Source organism: Poromitra crassiceps (genome assembly GCF_964638095.1).
Source record: "Poromitra crassiceps genome assembly, chromosome: 6".
NCBI lineage: Eukaryota > Metazoa > Chordata > Actinopteri > Beryciformes > Melamphaidae > Poromitra > Poromitra crassiceps.
This window is the reverse complement of record NC_139627.1, coordinates 58885380-58911322: the sequence shown is the minus strand read 5'-3', so window position 1 is coordinate 58911322 and position 25943 is coordinate 58885380. Positions and strand designations below refer to the sequence as shown.

Below are 25943 nucleotides of genomic sequence, written 5' to 3'. Positions count from 1 at the left end.
AACGGAGATGCTGGGTCGGTTGAACTGCGCCTCGGCCAGTACCAGTTGTCTCCGCTGCATCTCCAACTTCTCCCGCTTGATATTCAATGCCTCCTGCTGGAGAGCATTGGAGGCTGGCCAGCATTTCCTGCTGGAGGGCACCAGAATGCTAAATTTTTGCTGCAATCCCCCGCAGCACCGTCAACTTTTCCCTCTCTGAGGAGACCAGGTCCTGACTGCAGGAGCAGGGAACTGATCGCCAAGGTGGCCGACTGATGCCTCCCCGCATACGAACACCAGGCCGGCCTGCTAGTGCATGGCGCCTGGTCAAGGGTGGGGGGACGTCTCCGCTGGTCAAACTGGTGTCGCTGGGGGCTGGGGAGGGTGGTTGCGCTGTCGTGGCCCCGCTCCCGGATGGCTCATCCTCCTCCTCCTCCTCTTCCTGAAAACACTGTGATGGAGTGCCCCCAAACCCTTCCAACACCCCCTCAATCCCTTCAGAGGCAGTCTTGCCAATTATGGACAAGACCCTCTCTTCATCAGGGGTGATTTTTGTGTCGCCAGGTGCACCGCCACCCGTGCCCTGGCTCTGTCTCCTCACAGTCGCCCCCTTCCTTTTTGTCTGGCTGGCGAACTCCTGCCACTTTTTGCGGACTCCCTGCCAGTCTCGCAGCCCACAGGGACTGGAGGGGGGCCATGCTTTTGGCAATGGCCTGCCAGATGTTGTTCTTGGCCACAAGGTTCTTGGCCCCCCTGGTCCCACCAAATAAGAGATTCCGGTGCCTCTACACCTCATCCAGAAGGATGGCCATCTCTCCTGGGGTGAAGGGTGGCGATCGTTTGGCCCGCGCTTTCTTGGTTGCCATTCTGTCTCAATGTGTGCAACTACCCAGGGATCCTTATGTAGTCTGCATTAATCATAATTGGATGTGATTGCCACTTGGGATACACCTGTTGTCTGTCATCACACACAAATGAGCAATGAGGAATTGGTGCATTGGTAGCAGGCTACCATGTGTTGGCCATGTATTCATACTCTATCAACTGGACCATTAGTCCACACACTATCACTCACACACTCTCTCTCACAGCCACTCACTCAGTGTGTGAACTGTGTATCCGCACACTTGAGCCAACTCACAATCAGTGCAGCACCCATCAACTCAGATGTCATGCTTGGGCAGGAGAAAGTATGCAGCTAACCAAATCTGAGCTTTGCTGCTAGCCTGTTCCAGCCCTAAGCATAGCTGATATGATGCGTGCTGCACTGCACAGTGGCAGTGGGCTTATTTCATTTGTTTATTTGGGGGTGGTGGTGGTTGAAGGGGGCGGGGTGGTGTTCAGGTGCTCAGTAGACTGCTTGGTGACTGCAAGGTTGTAGTAGTTTTCCTTTTTCTTTTTTTGTGACTGCAAGGTGAAAGGTTAGGGAAGTGAAGAAGTCTGAAATCAGAACAGGTTGATGAGCTCCTGTCTGGCCTGGAGACCGGCTTGGTGGAGTGCTGCTCGGGGTTCGTGGGGGAGGGGAGGTGGTGGTGGGTCATCGTCCTCCTCCTCCGACGAGTCGTCCTCACCATACACATCAGGTGGCTCTTCTGCACCAGCACGCACAGCTATGTTGTGTAGCATAGCAGTCACAATGATGACATTGCTCGACTTCAGAGGTGACATGCGCAGCGCACCCGACGACCGATGGATGCAGCGGAAGCGGGCTTTCCACCTGCCAAACACCCGTTCAACATGTGTCCTGGTGTATGTGTGAGCCTCCTTGAACCTCTCCTCCGCTGGTGATGCTGGGTTAGTGACCGGGGTTATTAGGTAGCTGCGCAGGGGGTAGCCACTGTCCCCGAGGAAGAAGCTCCTCCTGAACCCTCCCCTACCAGCCGCCTGCCCCACACGAGAGTTCGCCCAGACAAAGCTGTCGTGGGTGCCTCCTGGCCACCTGGCAACGATGTCGGTGATCAGGCTGTCATGGTCCACCACCACCTGTGTGTTGATGGTGGAATAATGCTTGCGGCAGATCCAGCTTGGGTCCACCAGGGATGGGTTGTGGAGCGGGATCAAGGTGCCATCCACCACACCTATCACCCGGGGGATCCCAGCCATGGTGTAGAATCCTTGGTGGACCTGTCGGACTTCCTCCCTCGTGGTGGGCATGTAGATGTGCCGATAGGCATGGCGCAGGAGGATCGGTGTCATGACTGCCACACTCCGTGACACAGACGCCTTGCTGAGGCCGGTTCCGTCCCCAACCACCTCCAGGAAACTCCCCACTGCGTAGTAACGCAGCGCAGCAAGGAGCTGCACCTCTGGGCTGAGGGCGAAGTTGCGGCGGGTTGCCCTCCGGATGTGTGGGGACACAAGCTGGATCAGGCGCTGGATCTCAGCGCGGGGCAAGCGGTACTTCAGCTGGATAGCGCGGTCTGACAGCACGTCGAGGGGGCTGAAGTGCTCACGCAGATATGCATTTATATACACAGTTTGGCTTCGCTCACGGCGATGCTGTTGGTTTCACGCAATAACAATATGCTGTCTAGCAGCCATGGTATCTCATACATGTGTGACTGGGAAACTGCTTTATATAGACTAGCAGGTAAAGCCTCCCTTCATTACTTTCCAGCCATGTTCAATGAGGCTACATGTGTCGGCCTGATGTAAATCAGTCCCTGATTGTCTCTGTCAAGTATCCTGTCTCTCTGTCAAGATTTGGAGAGTGCCCATTTGTTGATGTGATTTGTTTGTGTGTGTGCATTTGATGGGGATGAACTACTGTATCTCATACTCTTTGTACATGCAGAGATGTGGGATGAACTACTGTATCTCATACTGTTTGTGCATGCAGAGATGTGGGATGGTTGTAGAACAGGAGATTCTTAACCTTTTTTCATTCAAGGCCCACTTCTGATTGTTAAAAGATTTCTGAGGACCACCTTCCCAAATAAATGATAGGTTATCATTGTGATATCTTGATGTGATGTCCTCTGCGGCCCACTAGATGGCACTCTGAGCCCACCAGTGGGCCACGACTCAGTGGTTGAGAAACACTGTTGTAGAATAACCTAATCATGGTCATGTTAAACTTTATTAAACATTATTTATTTCAGACATGGACTGCAGTTCAAATTGCTTTATATACACAGCATACAACAAAACAGAGAAACACTACAGAATTTAAGCGACCTTGGGTTCTGTGAAAGGTGCTATATAAATCCACAACATTATAAAAGGAATCCATTCTGATTAGAGGAATATAGCCTACGGTAAAACATTTAAAACACAAGTAACCATACATAGAGGGGAGATTTTCAAGTGTTCCCCAATTTTAAACACTAAAGGGTGCATGAAAGAAAGGAAAAAGGGAAAAACACAAGAGGAACAGTGGACACAAGTATCTCCTTTTGCCTGACGCGGCTGGATCTGCCAGTGTTTTGTCATTAAGAAGGTGTTAAGAATGCCCCAGACCCTTCTTACAAAACCTTCTTAACGAAAGATCATCTTAGCGCTAAGAAGCTTTTGGGAAACACAGCCTTCTTAACGGAAGATAATTGGAAGATCATTTTAGGCTAAGAAGCAATCGGGAAACACGTTGGCTTCGTACGGGAGCCTTAAGAAGGGTCAAAGAAGCTTCTTAGCGCTAAGAAGCTTTTGGGAAACGCATGCCTTCGTAAAGAAGCAATTGGGAAACGTGTTTGCTTCTTAAGGGGGCCTTAAGAAGGGTTAAATTAGCTTCTTGGCGCAAAGAAGCTTTTGGGAAACCCATGACGGGAGACTTGCGCAGATGTATTCGCACAGATTTTCAGTCCTAAATATCAAACATGTTTGATATGAAAGCATTCATATTGACTTAAAATATTTTGTTCATATAAAAACGTGTAGGCTATGTTATGAAAAAAGTATCCATCGCTGCTGTAATTTTAAGGAAAATAAAATATATATATCTATATATATATAGCTATATATTTCCTATCTATCCCTTGCTGCCACTGGAAAAAAATAAAAATAAAAAAATAAAATAAATTCCCTACCGACCATCACCTCAACTGACAACCAACAGGAACCAAACTTTATTATTTTTTAGGCCTAATCGGCCTCGGCTGGGTCTACTGGGCGAGGGTGTATGATGTTGAGAGACCCGAAACACCTTACAACCCCAGCTAACATCACTGGCTATTACAGTACATGCACACAATATTCCGCTTTTTGCCCATATTCGGAACATGACAAGATTCTGACTAAATGAATAATCCACTAATATTTATATGCAGCTGTAGCTGTGAATGTGTAAATGTGCCAATTTGAAAAAACCTGCGTACCTGTGAGTAGCCTACTGATTCTACTCCAAAAACGCACTACATTTTCCATTTTAATGCATTTCCTTTTCATTTTAATTGTACAAACACCATGTAATATCCACCAACAAATATACTCTGAGATCATAGTAAGGCAAATCAAAAATATTTTTATTATGCCAATGCGTTATGATACATACTGTAGCGAATCAGCAGTACACACATAGTGGTGAGCAATGGTAGTGTCTCCGCTACAGATAGGAACTGTGTGGGGGAGTGTTATGTTGGGGAGCACTATGCTGTGGGACCACTTCCTGAGGGAGACTGAGCATGCGCATCAGTCTCCGCGCACTGCCTGAGGGAAAGCTGCTATCTATGAGCATGACAACAGCGGAGAGTTGTAAATATGAATAACTGTGAATAAAGAACCTGTACCAGCAAGAAGCCTCTGCCTCGTGAAGTACTAAGAACGTTACATTGGCGTCAGAAGTTTAAAACGGTGAATTACCTCCAGAATCGGCAAGATGGTTAACAAGTTCCTGAAGAAAGAGAAGCAAAGACTCAAACGGGAGGCGGGAAGAGAAAGAGCCGGGGCGGACTACCAAGCATCCGAGGAGGAAGAAGACTGGGTAGACGCGGCCGCTACCACAGAGATCCAGGCGGGGATAGCAGCAGCAAGACTGGGGTTTGTGATGATAAAATCCGAACTAAACGGCGATATCCCCGTAGCCACGGAAGCTACCCCGCGGCTCAAAGAGGCTAGCAGGCAGGCTAACGAGGCGGCGGAGAGAGCGGAAGAGCCGAGGCCGGTGAGAGTGAAGATCGAGCGGGTTGACAACACCGCTGTAGCCATGGAGGCTGTGCCACAGCCCGGTGAAGCTAGCCGGAGAACCGGAGACAAAGACGGGACACGGGTCGAGGAGACAAAGGACGGCGGGCGGCGAGGAAGAAAGGAAATCACCCCGCCAAAATTCAACGGTAAAGGCGAATGGGAGCCATATTGCACAATGTTCAACGTAGCAGCGGAAATGAATGGCTGGTCGAGGGGAGAGAGAGCCAGTCATCTGGTAATGTCACTCGAGGGTGAAGCTATAACATGTGTAGCAGCAATGGCAGATACCAAAGACTTAGACGTGGTGATGGCGGCCCTGAGGAGGCGTTTCGGACGATGCAAAGAAGAAGGCATTATGGTCGCAGAACTGTGTAACAGGCGTAGACGACCAGGGGAGTCGCTGCGGGCGCTAGCCACAGACATTGAGATCCTCAGCCGGCGTGTATACAGCCGGCTGCCGCCAGAAGCACTGGACGAGCTAGCCCGAAACTACTTCGTCCAGGCTATCGCGCCGCGAGGGCTACGAGAGCAAGTAATGCTGCAATGGCCAAAGACACTAGAAATAGCGCTAGAGCTGGCGTTTGAAAGAGAGACAGTGGAGGGCTGGGCCATGAACAGCGAAGAGGGGAGAGCTGTCCCCGTAGTGAGAATGGCAGCGGAAAGTCCGATACAAGAAGAGCCAGCGTGGAAGACGGCTTTGGCAGAACAAGGCAACATGGTGAAAGAACTGTCCGAGTCAGTACAACAGCTCAAAGAACAACTGCTCCGCAGAGCGACCCTGCAGCCCAACCCCGCTCGACAGCCCACCCAGCGGAACAACAGCTGGGCTAGAGGGAGCATGATCTGCTGGGGATGTGGGCGTCCCGGTCATCGGGAAGCAGACTGCCGCCGGAGAGCGTGGAACCAGGGAAACGGTACGGGGCCCGTCCAGATGGGGCGAGACGGGTCTACGATGCCACAGTCCCCGTAGCCACAGCGTCGCAGGAGGGAGCCCACCGACAGCAACAGAGAGGTGGGGCTCCGCCGTGCCCCGAAGTAGACGACATCGCCGGAGCTGTCAACATGCAGAGCGGGCCGCGCGCGATGAACGGCTGCCATGTTCCAGCCTACCTACAGGGGAGATACTGCGCCGCCCTGGTGGACACGGGGTGTACGGCGACGCTGGTGAACGTCAACATGATGCCCGAGGGGATGCGCCTGGAGCAGCCAGCAGCACAGCTGCTAAGAACAGTGTCCGGTGAGTTAATGCCAATGAGGGGGAGGGGACACGTAATGATAACAGTGGGGGGACAGACAGTGGACTTTCCGGTGTGGGTGGTAGAAATGGCGGGGCCTTGCATCCTGGGGGAAGACTACTTAACGATGAACAAATGCACAGTAGACCTAGGAAAAAGCACATTGACATTTGCAGAAGGAACGGTAGTCCAAATGAGCCACCCGCCCACCGTTCCAAGGGAACGGCCTAACGTTAACAACATCACCGTGTACCGCGTCACCGTAGAGCATGAACCCCACCTAGCAGGCCAAGCCCCCCCCCAAAACCACGCCCCTAGCCCACCTCCAAACACTTGCCCTCAGCCAATGCAACAGGCAGAGGGAGAGAGAGAGAGGTTAGAAATGCTCAGGACACTACACCAACGTCAGAGCGAGGGGTTAGAACCACAACAGAGCGACGAACTGTGGAGAGTACTAGAAGAGTACAAAGACATTTTCGCGATGTCGGAAGATGAACTAGGCTGCACTCACCTGGTAGAACACCAAATAGACACTGAAGGGGCGCGGCCCATCAGATCATATCCCCGTCGAATTCCAGCAGCAAGAAGAGATATAGCGAACGAAGCTGTAGAAAACATGCTGAGGGCAGGGATCATCGAGCCGTCAGAGAGCCCATGGGCATCGGGAGTAGTGTTGGTAAAAAAGAAAAATAGCGCAAAGATGCGATTTTGCGTAGACTATAGAGGGTTGAACAAAGTGACAAAAAAAGACGCGTACCCGATGCCCGTCATCGAGGAGCTACTAGACATAGTGGGGGAGTCAGCCTGGTTCTCCTCCCTAGACCTCCGCAGTGGGTACTGGCAGGTGCCCCTCTGCGACGATGCCAAGCCAAAGACCGCCTTCCGCACCGAGAGAGGACTGTGGCAGTTTCGAGTACTCAGTTTCGGGCTGTGTAACGCACCCGCAACGTTCGAGCGGTTAATGGAGAAACTGCTGGGGGACATTCCCCAAACAGAATGCGTCGTATACTTAGATGACATGTTGACACACGGGGGCTCGTTTCAGGCAGCGGTGGGAGCATTACGAAAGGTCCTACAGAAAATAGCAGCGGCGGGTCTAAAGCTACACCCAGATAAGTGCCACTTCCTGAAGAAGAGGGTAGAGTTCTTGGGACATGGCATCGGCGAGGGGGGCATCCGCACTCTAGAGGAAAAAACACGGGCAGTCTCAGAATGGCCCACCCCCAGAGACAAAAGTGAACTCGAGAGCTTCGTAGGGTTAGCATCCTACTACAGGAAGTTTGTAAAAGGATTTTCTGACATCGCAGAGCCACTGTTCCGGCTTAAAGAAAAGAACACAGACTTCAACTGGACAGCAAAATGCCACCTAGCGTTCGAAACCCTCAAGAAAGCGCTGACCGAGACCCCCGTGCTTAGAGCACCAGACCCCGCACTGCCGTTCCTACTAGACACTGATGCCAGCAATGGAGGTATGGGGGCCGTGCTGTCCCAGGCAGGGCCGGAGGGGGAGCAGGTGGTGGGGTACTTCAGTAAGACGTTTGATAAGACAGAAAGAAACTACTGCGTCACACGCCGGGAGCTCCTAGCAGTCGTAGAAGCACTGAGACACTTTAGATACTACCTCCTGGGACAGCCTCAGTTCACCATACGGACCGACCACTCAGCGCTGCAGTGGTTATGGTCCTTCCGGGAGCCGGAGGGACAGGTGTGCCGCTGGTTAGAGAGAATGGCGGACTATAACTTCACCATAGAGCACAGAGCAGGGAGAGACCACGTAAATGCAGATGCCCTGTCACGACGACCCTGCGCGGAAAGGGGGTGTGTGTACTGTGAGAAGAGAGAGGGGAGAGAGAGAGAGCTCCAAGAAGACGCTAGAGTCTGCCCTAACCACACGGGAGATGGGCCAGTGTGTAAGACACTGCGGATGGCAGAAGCAGCAGATTGGAAGGGCCACCAGGAAAACGACAGGGAGCTGTCACCAGTGCTGCAGTGGGTAGAAGCGGGCCAGAAGCCGCAATGGGAGGAGGTGGCGGGGGCCACCGACACAACCAAAGGGCTGTGGGCAGGGTTTGACACCCTGAGATTGAACAGTGGAGTGCTGATGAAGTGCTGGAAAGAGCCAGCAACGGGAGAAAACAAGTGGTGAAAAGTAGTGCCAACGACACTGAGAGATGAGGTGTGCAGGAGCTGCCATGGGACAGTAGGGGCGGGCCACTTTGGGGTGAGCAAAACCCTCCGTCGCATCAGACAAGGCTTTTATTGGGGGAGGATGAGGAGAGACGTACAGGACTTCTGTCGGCGCTGCGACCTCTGCGCGGCGTACAAAGGGCCATTAGACCAGTCTCGCGCCCCGCTCCAACAGCTAGCAGCAGGAGCCCCCATGGAGAGGGTAGGGGTAGACGTGATGGGGCCGTTTCCACGCTCAGAGAGTGGAAATCGATACGTCCTAGTAGCTATGGACTACTTTACAAAATGGCCAGAGGCATACGCGCTGCCCGACCAGGAGGCGGGGACGGTGGTCGACGCACTAGTCACAGGCATGTTCAGTAGGTTCGGAGCACCAGAGACCCTACACAGTGACCAAGGAAGAAACTTTGAGTCACGAGTGTTCGCCACCATGTGCGAGAAACTGAACATTAGAAAGACACGGACCACAGCATTGCACCCCCAGAGCGATGGCCTAGTAGAAAGATTCAATAGGACACTGAAAAAGCAGTTGGCCATCCTCACGGAGGAGCACCAGAGAGACTGGGACACGCACCTGCCTCTCATCCTCATGGCCTACAGATCCGCAACACACGAGTCCACCTCCTGCACACCCGCCCTGCTCATGTTAGGTCGAGAACTGCGGACACCAGCAGAAATGGCGTTCGGCAAGCCACCGGATGCACTGGACGCTCCCCCGGGGAGAGAGTACGCCAGGAGGCTACAAGATCGATTAGAGTCCGCTCACAACTTCGCTCGGGACCAGCTAGAGAAAGCGGGCATGAAACAAAAAAGGAACTATGATGTGAGGGCAAAGGGAAACCATTTCCAGGGGGGGGAGTTGGTGTGGGTGTACACACCCCGGAGAAAAAAAGGGCGTAGCCCTAAACTGGACTGTCACTGGACAGGCCCATGCAGGGTGATGGAGAGAATGGGGGAGGTGGTGTACCGAGTGCAGATGCCACTTGGTGGCAAGAAGGTACTCCACAGAGACAGGTTGGCCCCATACCGGGGGGGGTGCACCCTTCCCCCAGATCTCGGCCGCCCAGCGGTTTCACTTAGACAGAGTGAAAGAAGGAATCTGTTTCCACAGAGAGGGGCGTCCGGCCATGACCGGGCGGGCCCCACTCAGAGACTTGAAGCACCAGAGACACTGCAGGTGGGGTCAGGCCCACCGGCAGATTCACAGAGACTAACACGGCCACGGAGAGAGCCAAGGGCTCCAGGACATTTGAGCAACTTCGAGTTGTACTAAAAAAAAAAAAAAAAAAAAAAAAAAAAAGGAGGAGATGGTGGTTGGAAGTGTTATAATGGAAAGTGAATGGATGTGTATGGCATGAGATATTGTGGGGAGGAGACGTGGGAAAAGCCTGAGATGGAAACATAAAATGTGGTTAAAAAACAAAGAACTGTTAAAAAGAAAAAAAAGATGCTGGGAGTGTTGGTACAGGGGAGGTGTGATGTGGTGTCAACGTGGGCGTTGACCTTATTGTTGGGCGGGGAGTATGTAGCGAATCAGCAGTACACACATAGTGGTGAGCAATGGTAGTGTCTCCGCTACAGATAGGAACTGTGTGGGGGAGTGTTATGTTGGGGAGCACTATGCTGTGGGACCACTTCCTGAGGGAGACTGAGCATGCGCATCAGTCTCCGCGCACTGCCTGAGGGAAAGCTGCTATCTATGAGCATGACAACAGCGGAGAGTTGTAAATATGAATAACTGTGAATAAAGAACCTGTACCAGCAAGAAGCCTCTGCCTCGTGAAGTACTAAGAACGTTACAATACAATAGAAAAAGGTAATAACTAAGCACATTCGGTTAGGCTACATATAAAACTAAATCCTGATCCAAAATTATTTATCCTAGGAATTCCAACAGAAACTCAAATGGAAAAAAATAAATTGTATTTAGTGAGGACCATGCTTTTGATATAAGAAAAATATTACAGAACTCATTCTATGGCCGGCCGAGTTGTAATATATTGTCATGTCATGATGTCTTTGGGTAATTTATAAACGAAATTAATTCAGCTTTTTTTTTTTTACATCTATTTGTTTTTGTACTGCTATTTTACATTGAAGTCAGCGGAGTGGCCGGGCACACTAAATACATTCATTGGTGAGAAGCATGACAGGAAAAAAAAAATCGATAGCCTACAATGGCTACGTCGGATTAGGTGTCAAAAAATCAGCAGAAACGAATATAAAAAGATCAGAACGAAAATGTGCTCATGGCAAAAGGATTTACACTTTGAAAGGCGCATAACTGGGCCTCCAGTGCAGTGTTTCACTGAGTCTGTCTGCACCGAGGCTGCTGCGACAGTCCCGCACGCAGCCTTAATTGATTAACTGAGAGGCAGAAGAAAAATACATCTCAACAGCGCTCACATTTTGCAATCTGTGGAAGCATTTCTATAAGAAGAAGGCTATATTGTCGTTGTGGTCTAGGCATTGGGCACAAGACTGTACAATGAAGCCAAATGTCAGTAAATAGCCTAATCCCAAGCCACACACAGGTTTCCCTGTGCTTCCAGGCGAAGTTTTGAGGGCTCATTATGCTATTGTATTGTACAATGGTAGCTAATAGTGAGAACACCTGTGAAAAGTCGCAATGAAACACTATTATGTGCAGTACTGAGTGTGCTTTCACTCTCAAACGACCGTACATCAGCACATGAATTAATCACCAAACTTGTTTTTACTGAAAGCCGTTTCAGTTCTCAGCCCTGATAGCCTACTGTGGTAACTTCTGCTTGAAAAGACCACTTAACAACTTAATGTGCTCAGTTGTACTTTATATAAGAACGGCAGAAATAATATTTATACACAGACAGTGGCACGTCTTGTATATGCAGGGAGCGGACCTGCAGATCCCAGAACAGCGGAAGTCAACCCCGTATCCCCAAAATAGGATCTGTTTACAAACAGCTACCCCTAGCGGGCGCACAACTGTATTTACCATTAGCAATACATTAATATAATGCTCACATTATAACACCTACTCTGTGCTGCTTTTAATCTCTCTCAATCATCCTCTCAACACAACACATTTACTTGGTGAAATGACTAAAAACGAACAGTTGCAAATCAAAGTTTAGCCTAGCACATGCATGGGTCAAGAAATGAGTTGAAAACACAGCTCAGTGTTCAGGGCTACAGTCTGGAGCTGAATCAGGAAAGGTTATCATGTTAATGTAGATGCATCTATCGATTTTGTCTTCAAATATTGCCATTTTATAATGCATTTATTTATAATATGTAAGCCTTTTATCAATTTTACCAAAATTGTACGTGCCTGATAGTTAATAGATAAGCTACTATAATAAAAAAAAATGTTTTATTGTTTCTGGCTTGTTGATGTATTCAGCCCCCATGCATGATTCATTTTTTGTTTTTATGTAGGATTGTTTTACCGCATAATGGCTATTAGAATTAGTTTTGAGGCAGATGCAAATAATATAGGCTACTGAAAAGTAACTAGAAATTAGCATGTAAAGCAAATATCTTTAAATATTTTGTCCTGGGCATATACATTTTTTATTTTTCTTAATAAAAAAAAAACCCTGTACCTGTTTGCACCCCTGAACATTATTTTGGATGTGGGGTTGTATGATGTACTTGCTGACAGTCAGTGTACTACATGCAGTAGAATGCAGTATGAGGTACTTGCATACAGTCAGTGTACTACATGCATCGGCGCTGTCCCAGTTTAGAGTAATGGCCGCGTGATGTGAGTAAAGCTGTTTGCTGAGTGTGAAGGGGGCCATGAGGTAAAACGGAAAAAACAACAGAAAAAATAGATAAAATGCTTCCATACTGCTCACCTGGAGTAATCAAAGTCTCCACAAGCCCTGAGATGCCAAGTTGACATGAAAATACATCATTTACACCCTGTTTTTAGCTGAAATCCATGCAACTGTCACCACACAAAATCTTCCAAACAAATCAAGGTCTGGAAAAGTTATGGAATTTTATTTGAAATTATTGTGAACCCTGTTTAGTCATTTTAGTAGGGGATCTAACATTTTCAGCCTGGGACCTAAAATAAAGCCTTACCCTCGAACCCAGCCTATTTCATAATACAGTAGAATTATTTTTGATACAATGACCTGTTAGTGTACATACTGTAACCAAATAAAGCTGTGTGTATTGTCATTATATTACAAACAAAAGGTGAATGAGGTGTTCATGTAATATCCACCAACAAATATACTCTGAGATCATAGTAAGGCAAATCAAAAATATTTTTATTATGCCAATGTGTTATGCTACATACAATTCACCTTATTCTTTGCTCACACATGGACGCTTCCGCATTACGTCATTTTGTAATAGTATTTCCGTTTTGACTTGCCAAAAACTCTGCAGGCAAGATGGCTGCGCACAGTCCGCATTTAAACTGGCAGAATTACTCCGCCATAAACTAACATATCTTGGCCAATACGTATGTAACATGCAAAATAAAACAACCCGTAATATCTTAATTTTATGTAGAATGCAGAGGATATGTAACTGTTTAGTTAAACTTGCATTCCAGGAATATTGTGCTCTTAAGACGACGTTAGTGGAGTGGACGTTAGGTTGCGCACCAATGTTAGGTTGCGTAACCTATGTGCGATTCGAAATAACGCATCCGAGATAGAAACGTTATGAATATAGCCACGTTATAAACAACAAACTAACGCTGGTGATCCGTATGGAATCAGTGTTACTCGAAATGGTTAACGGTTATATCAATTTGGTCATTCAGTGGCATTTTACTGCCATATAACATAACTAACTAGTGGCTAATATTATTAGCCACTAGTGGCCTTCGCAACTAGCACTGAACCGGAAGAACAAATACGTTTGCGTTGAACGCGGAAGAGAGAAAAAGTGGGCGTGGTGAATAAGGTGAATAGAAAAAGGTAATAACTAAGCACATTCGGTTAGGCTACAGTATAATCACATTATTTTATAACCACATGCAGACAACCACAATAGAATCGGGTGTGAGTAAAAAAATATATATATATGAAAGTGGGCCCCTAGGATGGAAGTTGGCTACATAGCAGTGGCATATCCATTCATCCGAATGACCTGCAGGGTGACAAAATACATTAAAATATAATACTGTATACAGAGAACTGGTAAAAACTCGCCAGAGCTCAGAGATGTTTTGTGTCTACTCACCATTGGCATAACTTTATTCAAATGGTTAATGTAGTTGTTGCAAGTCTGTTGGGTGAGTTTATCTCTCCAAAACGTTTCTATCTCCCGGATTAGTGCCTCCCTGTTGTGTGGCTGAATGTCGCACGTGCTCCTTCATGGCATGCCAGACAAGCTCGATTGGGTTGAGATCAGGTGACCTACATGTACAAATGGGAAAGTTAAATGTTTGCCTTCACACAAAACCACACGTCCAACTGTAATAAAATCTTACTGTAAGTTACTTACTCTGGTGGGGTTCGAACCCAATTAATTCCCTCCTGCTCGATACTGGCTCTGGGTCTCATTGATGTATGTTTCAGATCGTTGTCTAAAAGAAAAAGAATAGAAACACAAAGAGAAACTTTGTCAAACTTACAGCCAATGCTGTCACGCTTTGTATTTGTGTTGTAAACATGTGGTTTCTCACGTTGGAAAAATTGATGCGTTGGCAGGTGGAAATGATCCCTCAAATATGGCCCAGCTACTTTGCAGATGATCTCTTCGGCATAAAACTGACCGTCCATAATTCAATCATGAGAGGCCAGTTGGTAGGATTTAACAAGCTTTATTTAGCAATCGGCATGCATGGCAAATACTTTGGCGCATGACTCCATTAGCCAGTGGCGCTGCTCTTGAGGCAAGAGGACGGCATCTGCATAGGCTAGGAGATCCCCCCCCCCCCCCCGTGGGGGATCAGGAGTCACGACTCGTTGGTGGCGGACTGGGGAGGTGGGTGGGGCAAAACAATGCTTCGGAGGACGGCTTCAGGGGAGATGGACTGCCGTGAAGCTAGCTGCTGCTATGATCGGCCAGAGAGAGAGAGGTGACGTAGAACCCTTGCTATATATATGAGAATTAACTGACGTCATATCTGACGTCATTACAGACGTCATACTAAGACTTTGACTGACCACGTCATACTAGAACTTGACTGACGTCAGGGGGTGATCGGATTAGATTATGCACGAATGGCCTTCTGCTTGAAATATGGTCTAAGACCTCACTTCAATCATGAGAGGCCAGTTGGTAGGATTTAACAAGCTTTATTTAGCAATCGGCATGCATGGCAAATACTTTGGCGCATGACTCCATTAGCCAGTGGCGCTGCTCTTGATGCAAGAGGAGGGCATCTGCATAGGCTAGGAGATCCCCCAAAAGGAAGATCTGATTACCGGAGGTTAATTGAGATCTGCGGGCACCGGTAGTTGATTGTACTTTTCTGGCCTTCGACCTTTTAGCGACTTACAGCTATTTGCGGCTGGCGCTCCCAACTCGGTCGGGCCTTCGATCTTGGTACATTAGTAGTTGATTGAACTTTTCTGGCCTTCGACCTTTTTTAGCGTCTTACAGCTACTTGCGGCTGGCGCTTCCCAACTCGGTCGGGCCTTCGATCTTGATCCCCCAAAAGGAAGATCCGATTACCGGAGGTTAATTGAGATCTGCGGGCACCGGTAGTTTGACTGTACTCTTCTGGCCTTCGACCTTTAGCGACTTACAGCTATTTGCGGCTGGCGCTTCCCAACTCAATCGGGCCTACGATCTTGGTACATTAACGTTTAACTTGGCGCTTCCCAGCTTGGCCTACTTGGCACCTCACGATTTAACCTGGCGCTTCCCGGCTTGGCCTACTTGGCCGCTTTGGCGCCTCACGATTTAACCTGGCGCTTCCCGGCTTGGTCTACTTGGCAGCCTTGGCACCTCACCATTTAGCTTGGCCTCCTTGGCCCCCGACTTGGCGTGCACCGCTCAACCTGGCCTTCTGACTGACCTTGACTCTCTCTCTTTCCTCTCTTCCCCCCCGGGGAAATGAACCGGGAGATTTACTGCGCCTTACTGGGCGCCGTGCTTTTCGGGGAGCCACCACCAACGATACATTTTTGGCACGGAAGTCCGGGACACTGTTCGTTGCCATGCTTGCCAATGAAGGGAGGAGGGTTCTTTGGGCCGCCGGTATGGCCGCCCGCTCCGGGCGGATGTAGCTGGAGAATGCTGATGAAGACCGGCGGCCCATTTGCTGGAGGGAGGCGGAGGACACTCCTTACACGGCGGCTGAGGTGGCCGCCCCGATCCCGAAGGAGTGGCTGGAGTAGTTCTTCATCGGGAGGTTGCCATTCTGGAGCGTCCGCTTGAGGTGCAGGATGAACCAGGATCTTGACGTGTGGTGACGAGGTGCGATGAGGAACAGGGGAGCCGGGGCCAGTCTGAGGCCTGAGCCTGATGTAGCGAGCCATGGGGAGTAGATTGTTTCCAGGAGTTAGGATGACTTAGGGGTTGGTGACTTAGTGACTTAGGGGTAGGTGACTTAGTGACTTAGGGGATGACTTAGGGGTTGGTGACTTAGTGACTTAGGGGATGACTTAGGGGTTGGTGACTTAGTGGCTTAGGGGATGACTTAGGGGTTGGTGACTTAGTGGCTTAGGGGATGACTTAGGGGTTGGTGACTTAGTGGCTTAGGGGATGACTTAGGGGTTGGTGACTTGGTGGCTTAGGGGATGACTTAGGGGTTGGTGACTTAGTGGCTTAGGGGTTCCCAACTTGGCCTCGGTGACTTAGTGACTTCCCGACTTGGCGCTGGACTTGGATGACTTAGGGTTGGTGACTTAGTGGCTTAGCGGATGACTTAGGGGTTGGTGACTTAGTGGCTTAGGGGATGACTTAGGGGTTGGTGACTTGGTGGGTTAGGGGATGACTTAGGGGTTGGTGACTTAGTGGCTTAGGGGTTCCCAGCTTGGCCTCGGTGACTTAGTGACTTCCCGACTTGGCGCTGGACTTGGATGACTTAGGGGTTGGTGACTTAGTGACTTAGGGGTCCCCGACTTGGCCTGGGTGACTTAATGACTTGACTTGGCGCTGGACTTGGATTACTTAGTGGTTTGTCTGGTGAACCGAATTGTGCGATGAGGAGTCCAGAATCCGAATCCGGAGCAGTCATCACATGATGAGATTGATGAGCTGAAAATAAATATGACACATGGACAGGATCGCTAGGTGGAGAGGCAGACATGATTCACCCGATGCGAAATTCTTATAATAATAGCTTCAACACTTTTTAGCCCTTTCAAGGACAAATTATTTCAAGATTACATGCCAATAATTCATGGGAATGCAAGCATTATTAGTAGCTATTTGCATGAAAAAGATACGGTGACGGCCGGTGATGATGTCATCAGATAGCGACCATCTCCCCCGGTTATATAACGGTGGGTTTCGCAGCCTCTTGTTACATGACTAGCATGTCACTGTATTAACTGTTTTAGCTTTGGTATTATTTATGGTCAACAGGAACGCCAAAGGCGTTTTACCTTGAAATTCGTTAACAGGAAGTGGTGAGTTAGGACTGGGTAGCTTGACGCGGAAAAACGTGAAATAAGACAGCCAGCGTGAATGTAGACGAAGACGCTGTTACTGTCAGAGTGGTGATAAACAACACGGCCTCAATGCAAACGTTTCAAGCTTTGCTGTTAAGAAAAATTATGATGATCTGTCAACATCCCCTGGGCCGTCTGACTCGGTCTTAAGGTTATGATTAGCTAACACTCAAACTGATGCCCAGACGTGCTCCATGAGCCAAGTTTTTTTTTTTTTTTTTTTTTTTTTTGATGATCTCAACAACATGCTGACAGAATTATGGATGAAATATACAATGTGCGGTGATAACATCACCGTCATCAGGCAGCGACGTGACATCTTTTACTCACGCAACCTCCCGTTTATTTACGGTTAAAGTAAAGACTTAACTGCCCGGTGATAGCAGAGGGATCCGCGCCTGCCGTGCAACTGACCACAAGCGACGTGGAATGGAACGGCCTGTGATGCCTGCTTGGAGAAGAAGCCTGGGTGCGGACGCAGCTGGACGCTGACGCCTGAACACCTGGGACAGGATCGGCTGCTGAGCTGTGGCGCGGCCCGTTGCAGTGGCGCGCCCCGTGCCTTCTCGTCGTGGCTAGTCGGTGGCCTGTGGCACGGCCGCTTCGCCGGTGTCGTCAGGCGTCTCGGAGGGCAAATACGCTCCGTGGCTGATCCGGAACAGGGTATCGTTGTTTAAGCTGTCGTCACTGTCCATGGACTGCTCTGGCTCGGGATCCGACATGCCAGGAGTGGGGTGGGGAGCGTTGAGAGATCCGCGGGGATTATCCACGGGTAAAGAGGATTTGGGGGTGCTGATTCGGTCTGCAGATGTGGTGCAAAACAGCCGCAAAACAATGCTTCGGAGGACGGCTTCAGGGGAGATGGACTGCCGTGAAGCTAGCTGCTGCTATGATCGGCCAGAGAGAGAGAGGTGACGTAGAACCCTTGCTATATACAGTATATGAGAATTAACTGACGTCATATCTGACGTCATTACAGACATCATACTAAGACTTTGACTGACCACGTCATACTAGAACTTGACTGACGTCAGGGGGTGATCGGATTAGATTATGCACGAATGGCCTTCTGCTTGAAATATGGTCTAAGACCTCACTACCTGCGGGTGAAATAACATGTTGCCAACATTACTCAAAATGTTTGAGAAGTTTTTTTATGAAGAAGAAGAAAAAACATTTGCTCCACTCAACACAGTAGCCTACACACCATCAAAGATCAGAAGAGGCCCCAGTCCTCCTCGTGATATACCTCCCCACACGTGGAGCTTAAGGGGGTGCTTGGGAACCTGGATCATTGGATTGAAGCCTTTTTTGCTGTAGCTGCGTTTTGCAAATGGCTCCAATGCCACTGTGGATTCATCTGTGAACAGCACGTTATCGAACTGTTCGCCAGTCTCTATCCATTCTTTTGCTTGTATCATACGCAGCTCTCGGTTTTTCTCTCGGGTCATTGGAACTGTTCTGTAATTGGAATATGAAAATCATAATGTTATGAAGGATAATAAGGATACATGTTTTCTTTAATCAGGTGGAAGCATTTCTCTATTAAATGTGAAACGAGTGTGTGTGTGTGTTTACTTTGTCTCGCCATATTTCCATTTCAGGCTCTGCACGATTTTGCTCACTGTGCGCAAACAGACGGTGATGTCGTGCTTTGACTGAAGCAGCAGTTTCACCTTATGTGCTGGGAGTGCCATGTTTGATTCCAGGATCTTGTCCACTGCTTCCACCACCTGACTGAATAGAAACAGATACATTTTTACACCAAGCATTATACAGCCAGGTATAAAAACTGACTGAATTTAACGTTAGTGCGTTTACATGCAAACAATAAACGGATAACTGAGAATAATCAGTTTATGGCAATAATCTGATTTCTGCGTTTACATGCACCTTAATAATCCTACAATAGGAAAAAACCAGGTTTACATGATTCTAGCTGAGTAGGCTACGTTTTCTTCATATAAATCTTTTTAATCCGTCATCTGAAAAAAATCGTCACACACAGATCACGGCTTGCACACTGTGCACACAATGCGTTTGTATTAATGCGTCGTTCTATTCGCAATTCGAGACAAATATTCGTTTGTTGAGTTTATTGAGCAGCGCGAGTCTCCAGCTGCCTGCTCTCCCGCAACGTGTACATGCGCAGATGTATAAACCCGGAAGAAAGCTGGTTAATGCTGTGCAGTATACTGTACATGCAGAGAGAAGACCGATTATTGGCCAGAAACCTAGGTGTGTTAATCGGTTTTCTCTTAACCCGTTTATGACTATAAACAGATAAAGCTTATCGGTGTAGGCTGTTTACATGACCACTTGAATAATCAGGTAACTCCAGAAATCCGCTAATAAACAGTTTATTGTGTGCATGTAAACGCACTCTAGATGCCCGCAAATATGACCGTAAACACTAAACTGGTAGCTTTATACGGCTTTCGGTTCCGCTTCACCCAAAGATCATTTCGGCTTCCATGAGTGCGGACTATCTTCATCGATACATTAATCAACTTTCGCCAAATTATCAACGATGTATCTCGTGGTATGGCCGGCTTTCCACATGTCTCTGATCATTTGACTGGTTTGCTGATTGATTCGCTTGCTTATCCGTGCCATCCTGTCTTCAGTCATGTGCAGCAGTAGAATAAAAGATGCTGGCTACTACTGTACTGCTATACAGTAGGCCTACTTCCTTCCGCCTGCTCAGTCTGCTCACACGTGCCACCTGGCAGCTCTTTTGCGCACTGCAGCTGCTGGTGAAAAAAAAAACTCCGGGAGGCCGCGGCAGGCCACAGGAGGCCGCTGCAACGCCGCAGCGTTGCGTCTGCCTGGTTCTGCAGACCTCTGTAACGCTATGTCGAAATCGGGTTTTAGTGGACGGGCAGCGACCATACAAGCTGGGGCTTCAGACCTGATCTGCGGCTAGCTAGCAATGGAGCCATAGATTAAAAGTAAACTACCAGAAACAGCGTTACCTTTATGATCTTTTAATGATGTTAGTAGACACACGTAACAGTATAGATCCCTGTTATGAGGTCTGTTGATCAAAATAACACCTAACGCTATATCGAAATCGGGTTTTAGTGGACGGGCAGCGACCATACAAGCTGGGATGATCACCTTTGGACACATTTTACGGCAAAATTATCTGATAAACTGGTCTGCAGCTCTGTGGTGATCAGCTAATGTCTTCATAGCATTGTGATTATGATTTAATGCACTATCGAAGATAAATGCTGGTTTAACATAATGAAAATAATTCCCTACCAAACATGTAAAGTGACGCTTCTGGGCAGTAGACCATTTGAGTATAACGTAATGTGACTTGTGACATGATCACCACATTTCAATAAATATAACGTTTTTGCACATTTTAATGCTGCTGGTCGTTTGTTTAATGCTGTATATATTGGACATTTAAAGCTGATACACAATTGTGTTGAGGTAATTCCACAAAGCTCAGTTAAAAATATAACGTGTAACACTTGAAACAATCAAATGTAACTTTTTCACAGCAATACATACAGTCAAGCCCACCATGGTATGGTGAGCTAATTGTTTGAATTATATCGAAATATATTTGCATGGTGTAGCATAATGCAGTCTGTATTCAGAAGTTACAATAATATGACAATATAAGCCAGTTACCCTAGCTAGAGAGAGTAATTTCAGACCACCAGATATCACCATATTTCATTTCAATAAATATAAAGCATTCATTGATTGAAGCAGACTGCTGGTCGGTTAAGTTTCTCCGTCGTCATGTCCTCTGGTCCAATCTTCGGTTCGTAGTTTGTGTTCACTCGACATCAACAATCTTATACATGATAATATACAACAAGGCAATCTTTGTTGACAATGTTTATTGACAAAAGCATTAAAACAAGCAAATATTCTCCGGTCACTGGCAGATACTAGCTACAACTTGTTCAAAGCAAATCTCTCATGTCAGCATTTGGCTTGTGTGTTATTGCAATTTCCTATGTTGAAACAACTGATCAGCAGTAACATGTAGTTTAGCGTTAATCTCAGGAGAACAGAATATTATAGCTTTGATCTTCACAAATCATGATCCTCTGTTGTGTGTCCCATCACTGGTACTGGACGGCGGCTACCCCTGGAAGAAACAAATTAGACACTGGTAATCACTGTATAACGTTAACGTTTGCTTACCCAACACTACGTGCGATTGGTAAATACTGTAAATGCAGAGGTGGATAAACTATCCAGAGGAGTTTAACCCCCTTGTTCCCCCTCATTGATTGATAGTTGATCTAATGTTAGCTAGATATATAACGCTATAGCTGGTAGATGAGTATGCTCTGAGTCTGCCTCATCTCAAAGAGGTAACCTAGGTAAACAGAACTGCGTTTGTTTTCTGTCTACGTCCGAATCTGTGCAGCATGCAATACTGTTTAACGTTGTATAACGTTAACCTATGCTACCCTAGTAGTCTAACCTTAGTCCTCCTGTAATGACAAATGGACATGTAGCTAGCGTTAATGTCATGCTATGCAATTAGCGTTACATTAGAACATAAGATTACCTCGATTTTGTGGAAGATAGGAAAATGCAAGCGGCAGGCTGGTGACGCCGCGCAAGGTCTGGAGGAAATAATACTCTGGTTTTTCTTCGGGCTACTGTATTCACTGTGAGACCAATGGAGCAAGGCTAGCAATAGCAACTAACGTTAGCAACATTTGTTAGCCAAGCTAACAGCTAGCGGGGAAAACAACTTGAACAAGATGGATGCCGTGGCTAGGAGGAAACCCTCCCCCGAGTCCCGTCCACGCTCACGCCCCTTCCTGTTTTCCCGGCTCCAGGCTTGAACAGATTTCCCACAATGCAACAGGAAAATCCATTCATCCAATCAAACGAAATCAAACAATATCGGGAAGTGAACTTCATTTTGCCGTGTCAAAAACATATAGCTCAGGTAGTCCATTATATTTAATGTCAATGGATAAAACGGACATTTGTGCATATGACATCATCAGTGAGACAAAAATTTAAACAGACAAAGTCCACTTGCTCCCTCTTATATTGGGATATAGTAATTATAATATTTATTTATTACCTTTTTTTGAACTGCAAATGATAAATCAATCAATCAATAAATAAATAAAATGAAATAAAATACAACTTTGTCTCTTTTTATCTCTTCACTTGATCTCACTTCAATAATGTTTATTTAAAGGTCCATTCCGTCAATTGTCACTGTTACTGACGCCGGTGGCCGTTAAGAGTAACTGCAGGCAGCGTGTGAACGAGCTGACGTGCGGGCACCATACTCACACGCGCACAAGCAGCTGCCTCGCAACAGCAGAGGTGTTGGTTGCTTTGCTCATAAAATTCACTTGAAAACGGCAACCTGGACAATTTATCGGTCAGATCAGCCTCGAGATGCCCAGGATGGATGAATTATCGGACGTTATTGTGGCATGTTTGGCCGTGTTTTGGCTTACATTGGCTGCGGGGAAATGGATAGGATATTCACGTTACCGTGAGCCAGGAACTACCCTGCTTCCCCTGTATGTACGGTACCGTGTAATGCCTGGAGTTGACCAAACTGAACAATCAAACAATGTTTCATAAGCATAACAGTAACGTTAGGCATATTTACGACTGTTACATTCATTATCCACACAAGAGGGTAACATTATTAGTGGAGCTCGGTGGTAATTTCTATAAATGTAAATTAATATTAGTTAGCCGCGATTAGCATCAAGCTAACATTACTATGTGCAGTCCCACTGCAGCTAACTGCAGTCAGAGCCTTCTCCACCGGTACGTCTTGACCAAACTGAACAGTCACACAATGTACCGTAAGCATAACAGACAGTAGGCTAACGTATATTTCCGATTCAACACAAGACAGTAACGTTTCTATAAATATAGCTAAATCTATTAGTTAGCCGCGTATAGCATGAAGCTAACGTTATGGTTATAATAGGCAGACTCATCACCGCAGCTAACTGCAGTCAAACAATAATGTTCCATGACCATAAGCATAACGGTAGTAACGTTAGGGTTGTATATTACTTCACACAAGACGGTAATGTTAGCAGAGTTTCTGACCAGGTGGTCAGATAGTTGTACTACGGAGTGACAATAAAAATCTTGAATCTTGAAAATCCATTAGCAAGCAGCTAACGTTATCTGGTCAAAACCACATTACAGTAGCTACAAGCAGCAAGTTCCCTTCATGAACCGAAAACACAGTCCTGACTCTAGTTTCCCCCCAATGTCGGTCACATTGCTGCTGTCTGGCCAGATGGGCTTCATTAGATAAATATTTATTTATTTATGTGTGGACTTTTTCTGGAGTCTGTGTTGTTGTTTCATTTTGCTAGCAGCTAGCGACGAACGTAATGTTAGCCATTTCCTGTTAGCCGTCTTCTTCGTTTACGCCGGAGCCAGGACAAGAGGCAGGCTCGTGAACGCGCAGACGTCACATCCTCTAGCTCACCTGAAATACTCACCCCTTCGAAACTGCGGTATTTCCATGTATCTTCTGAACGGCTGGTCGGAGAGAAACGCCCCTGGTCCCCATTTTTAAGTTACGTCAAGGCGCATTCACTCATTGCCAATAAAAAACACTTTGTGCACATTTATTTCTCGCCATAACCGACGGAATGGGCCTTTAATAGTCATAAAAGTCATAAATGTTGCATGCATGATGTACCTGATAATGTATATAATAAAATATTGTGATACTTGGCTGTGTGTATCGATATAAAATAGCCACACAGAATATTGCGATACTATGCTGTATCCCCCCCCAGATGACATTTGATCGAATTAGCTATACTTTCTTTTACACAATGTATTTTATACAAATGCTTCTGTTTGGCAATAATTACATTGATGTTAATTTGTATTTGAAGAAAGCTTCTTGTTGTGTTCAGTGTTGGACCACAGAGTGACAGAGGCAGAGGAGAGGGCAGCATGTCTTGGAGCCAAGCTGCAGCTGCAGAAAGAGAAGGCAGAGGATCTGGAGAGGGAGAACGCAGGTGGGACGCCCAGGGAACTGCACATCACAGCTAGTACTTACTTACACCTAGTACTCTGTGGAGTACCGATAGTTTATCCCAAAACGGGTACATTATTTTGTTGTGGTTTGTGTAATATTTACTAGTGCTGAAACTAGTCTGCAATTGATTGATTGATGAATTATAATGGTGAAAATCGATTAACCGTTTTAGACATTTATCAAGTACAAATACCAAGTTACAGCTTCACAAATGTTAAGATTGAATACATCTCTTTCATATCATAAGAAAATATGTATTCATTTATTTATTTTGGTCTTGTCGTGGCCCAGCAAGAAACCCCAAAGAGCAGGTACGAAAACCCAGACAGAATTCAATGTTCTTTGCTGAGAGTATTTACAGATGGCCCAAGGGTTGAATTATGCAGTGCAGTTTGTTAGGTTGGAGGAGGCTTGAGGCTTGCAACTTGCTTGTGTCTTGTTAACATTTATTAAGGGTTTACATGTTAATTAAGGTACTAACAAATATTAGTAAATGGTTGATGATGTTAATTAACATGTACGCTATGAAATTGAGGTTTGCTGGTTCCTTCATGTGGCAGGATGTTTTCAGCCACACTGGAAGAAGACAACACACACACACACACACACACACACACACACACACACACACACACACACACAAATGATTGTTGTGATTTGTCTCTGTGCTTCCAGCTCAAGACTCTGAGCTGAGCATGCAGAAGAAGAAGGTGGAGGATCTGGAGAGGGAGAACACAGGTGGGATGCCCTGAGGAACCACAGCTAGTACTGTGTGGAGTACCACTACTGAAAAACTACTGCAGTACCTGGCTTGAGACACTTTATTATAATGTTTCCCCCAAAATCGGGACTTTATTTTGTTGTGTTTCGTGTCAAATTGACTAGTGCTGAAGCTATTCATTTTGGTCACGTTCATGCCATGATCAGTGTATGTGACATCCCTGATGTCACACTTGATAATGTGACATCAACGTGGCAGTGGTGGCCCAACAGTTCGAGAAGCGAGCGAGCTTGTGACTATCCCCAGACCGGCAGGATAAACCTGGGTGGGGAAAGTGAACACACAACCTTCTTCATTTATTTCAAGCTCTATTAAACACATCTAACCTTATTAATTTCACACTCTATTAAACACATCTAACCTGATTCATTTCAGACTCTATTAAACACATCTAGCCTTATGCATTTCACACTCTATTAAACAAATCTAACATTATTAATTTCAGACTCTATTAAACCCATCTAACCTTATTCATTTCACACTCTATTAAACACATCTAGCCCTTTTCATTTCAAGCTCTATTAAACACATCTAACCTTATTCATTTCAAGCTCTATTAAATACATCTAACCTTATTCATTTCAAGCTCTATTAAATACCGTATTTCCCCAAATAATAGCCCGGCAGCAAATACGCGCCGGGCCCCTAATAGCCGCCGGGGGTCTGACCCCATTTTGCGTATTAAACGCCGGTCCGAGTAAACGCCGGGGCGATATTTGCATTATCTTAAGGTACCCTCGAAATTACTACGTTGCTGACAGCACTTGAAGGCAACACCAGTGTTGCGCAATACATGAAACAGCATGGAGAAACACGTGAAAGAAAACGCTTATCGAGGGAGCTCAACTTACGTTACCAAAAGCAATGCAGGGAAATTGATGGCATGGAAGCATTTCCACGATGTTTGGATTATGTAAAGAGTTCTGTTAACAACGGCTACCGCGGTCTTCACTTGAACTGAAGTCCCAGATGAGTTCAAGAGATACGAGCTATTGGAAATAGACACGTCAATGGTAAGACTGAAATTGTGTTAT

General features: G+C 46.8%; 1 protein-coding gene across 1 annotated transcript in view; it reads left to right on the top strand.

The window, feature by feature from the left end:
• Nucleotides 1-25943, top strand: part of LOC310777997 (uncharacterized protein) — a gene marked incomplete at its 3' end in the record, with an annotated part of 90475 nt that overhangs the window by 37174 nt on the left and 27358 nt on the right. Inside the window, exons 3-4 of the mRNA XM_083638321.1 lie at nt 24004-24108; nt 24804-24866. Of these exons, the coding sequence (XP_083494447.1) occupies nt 24004-24108; nt 24804-24866 (168 nt within the window). The remainder of the gene's footprint in view (nt 1-24003; nt 24109-24803; nt 24867-25943) is intronic.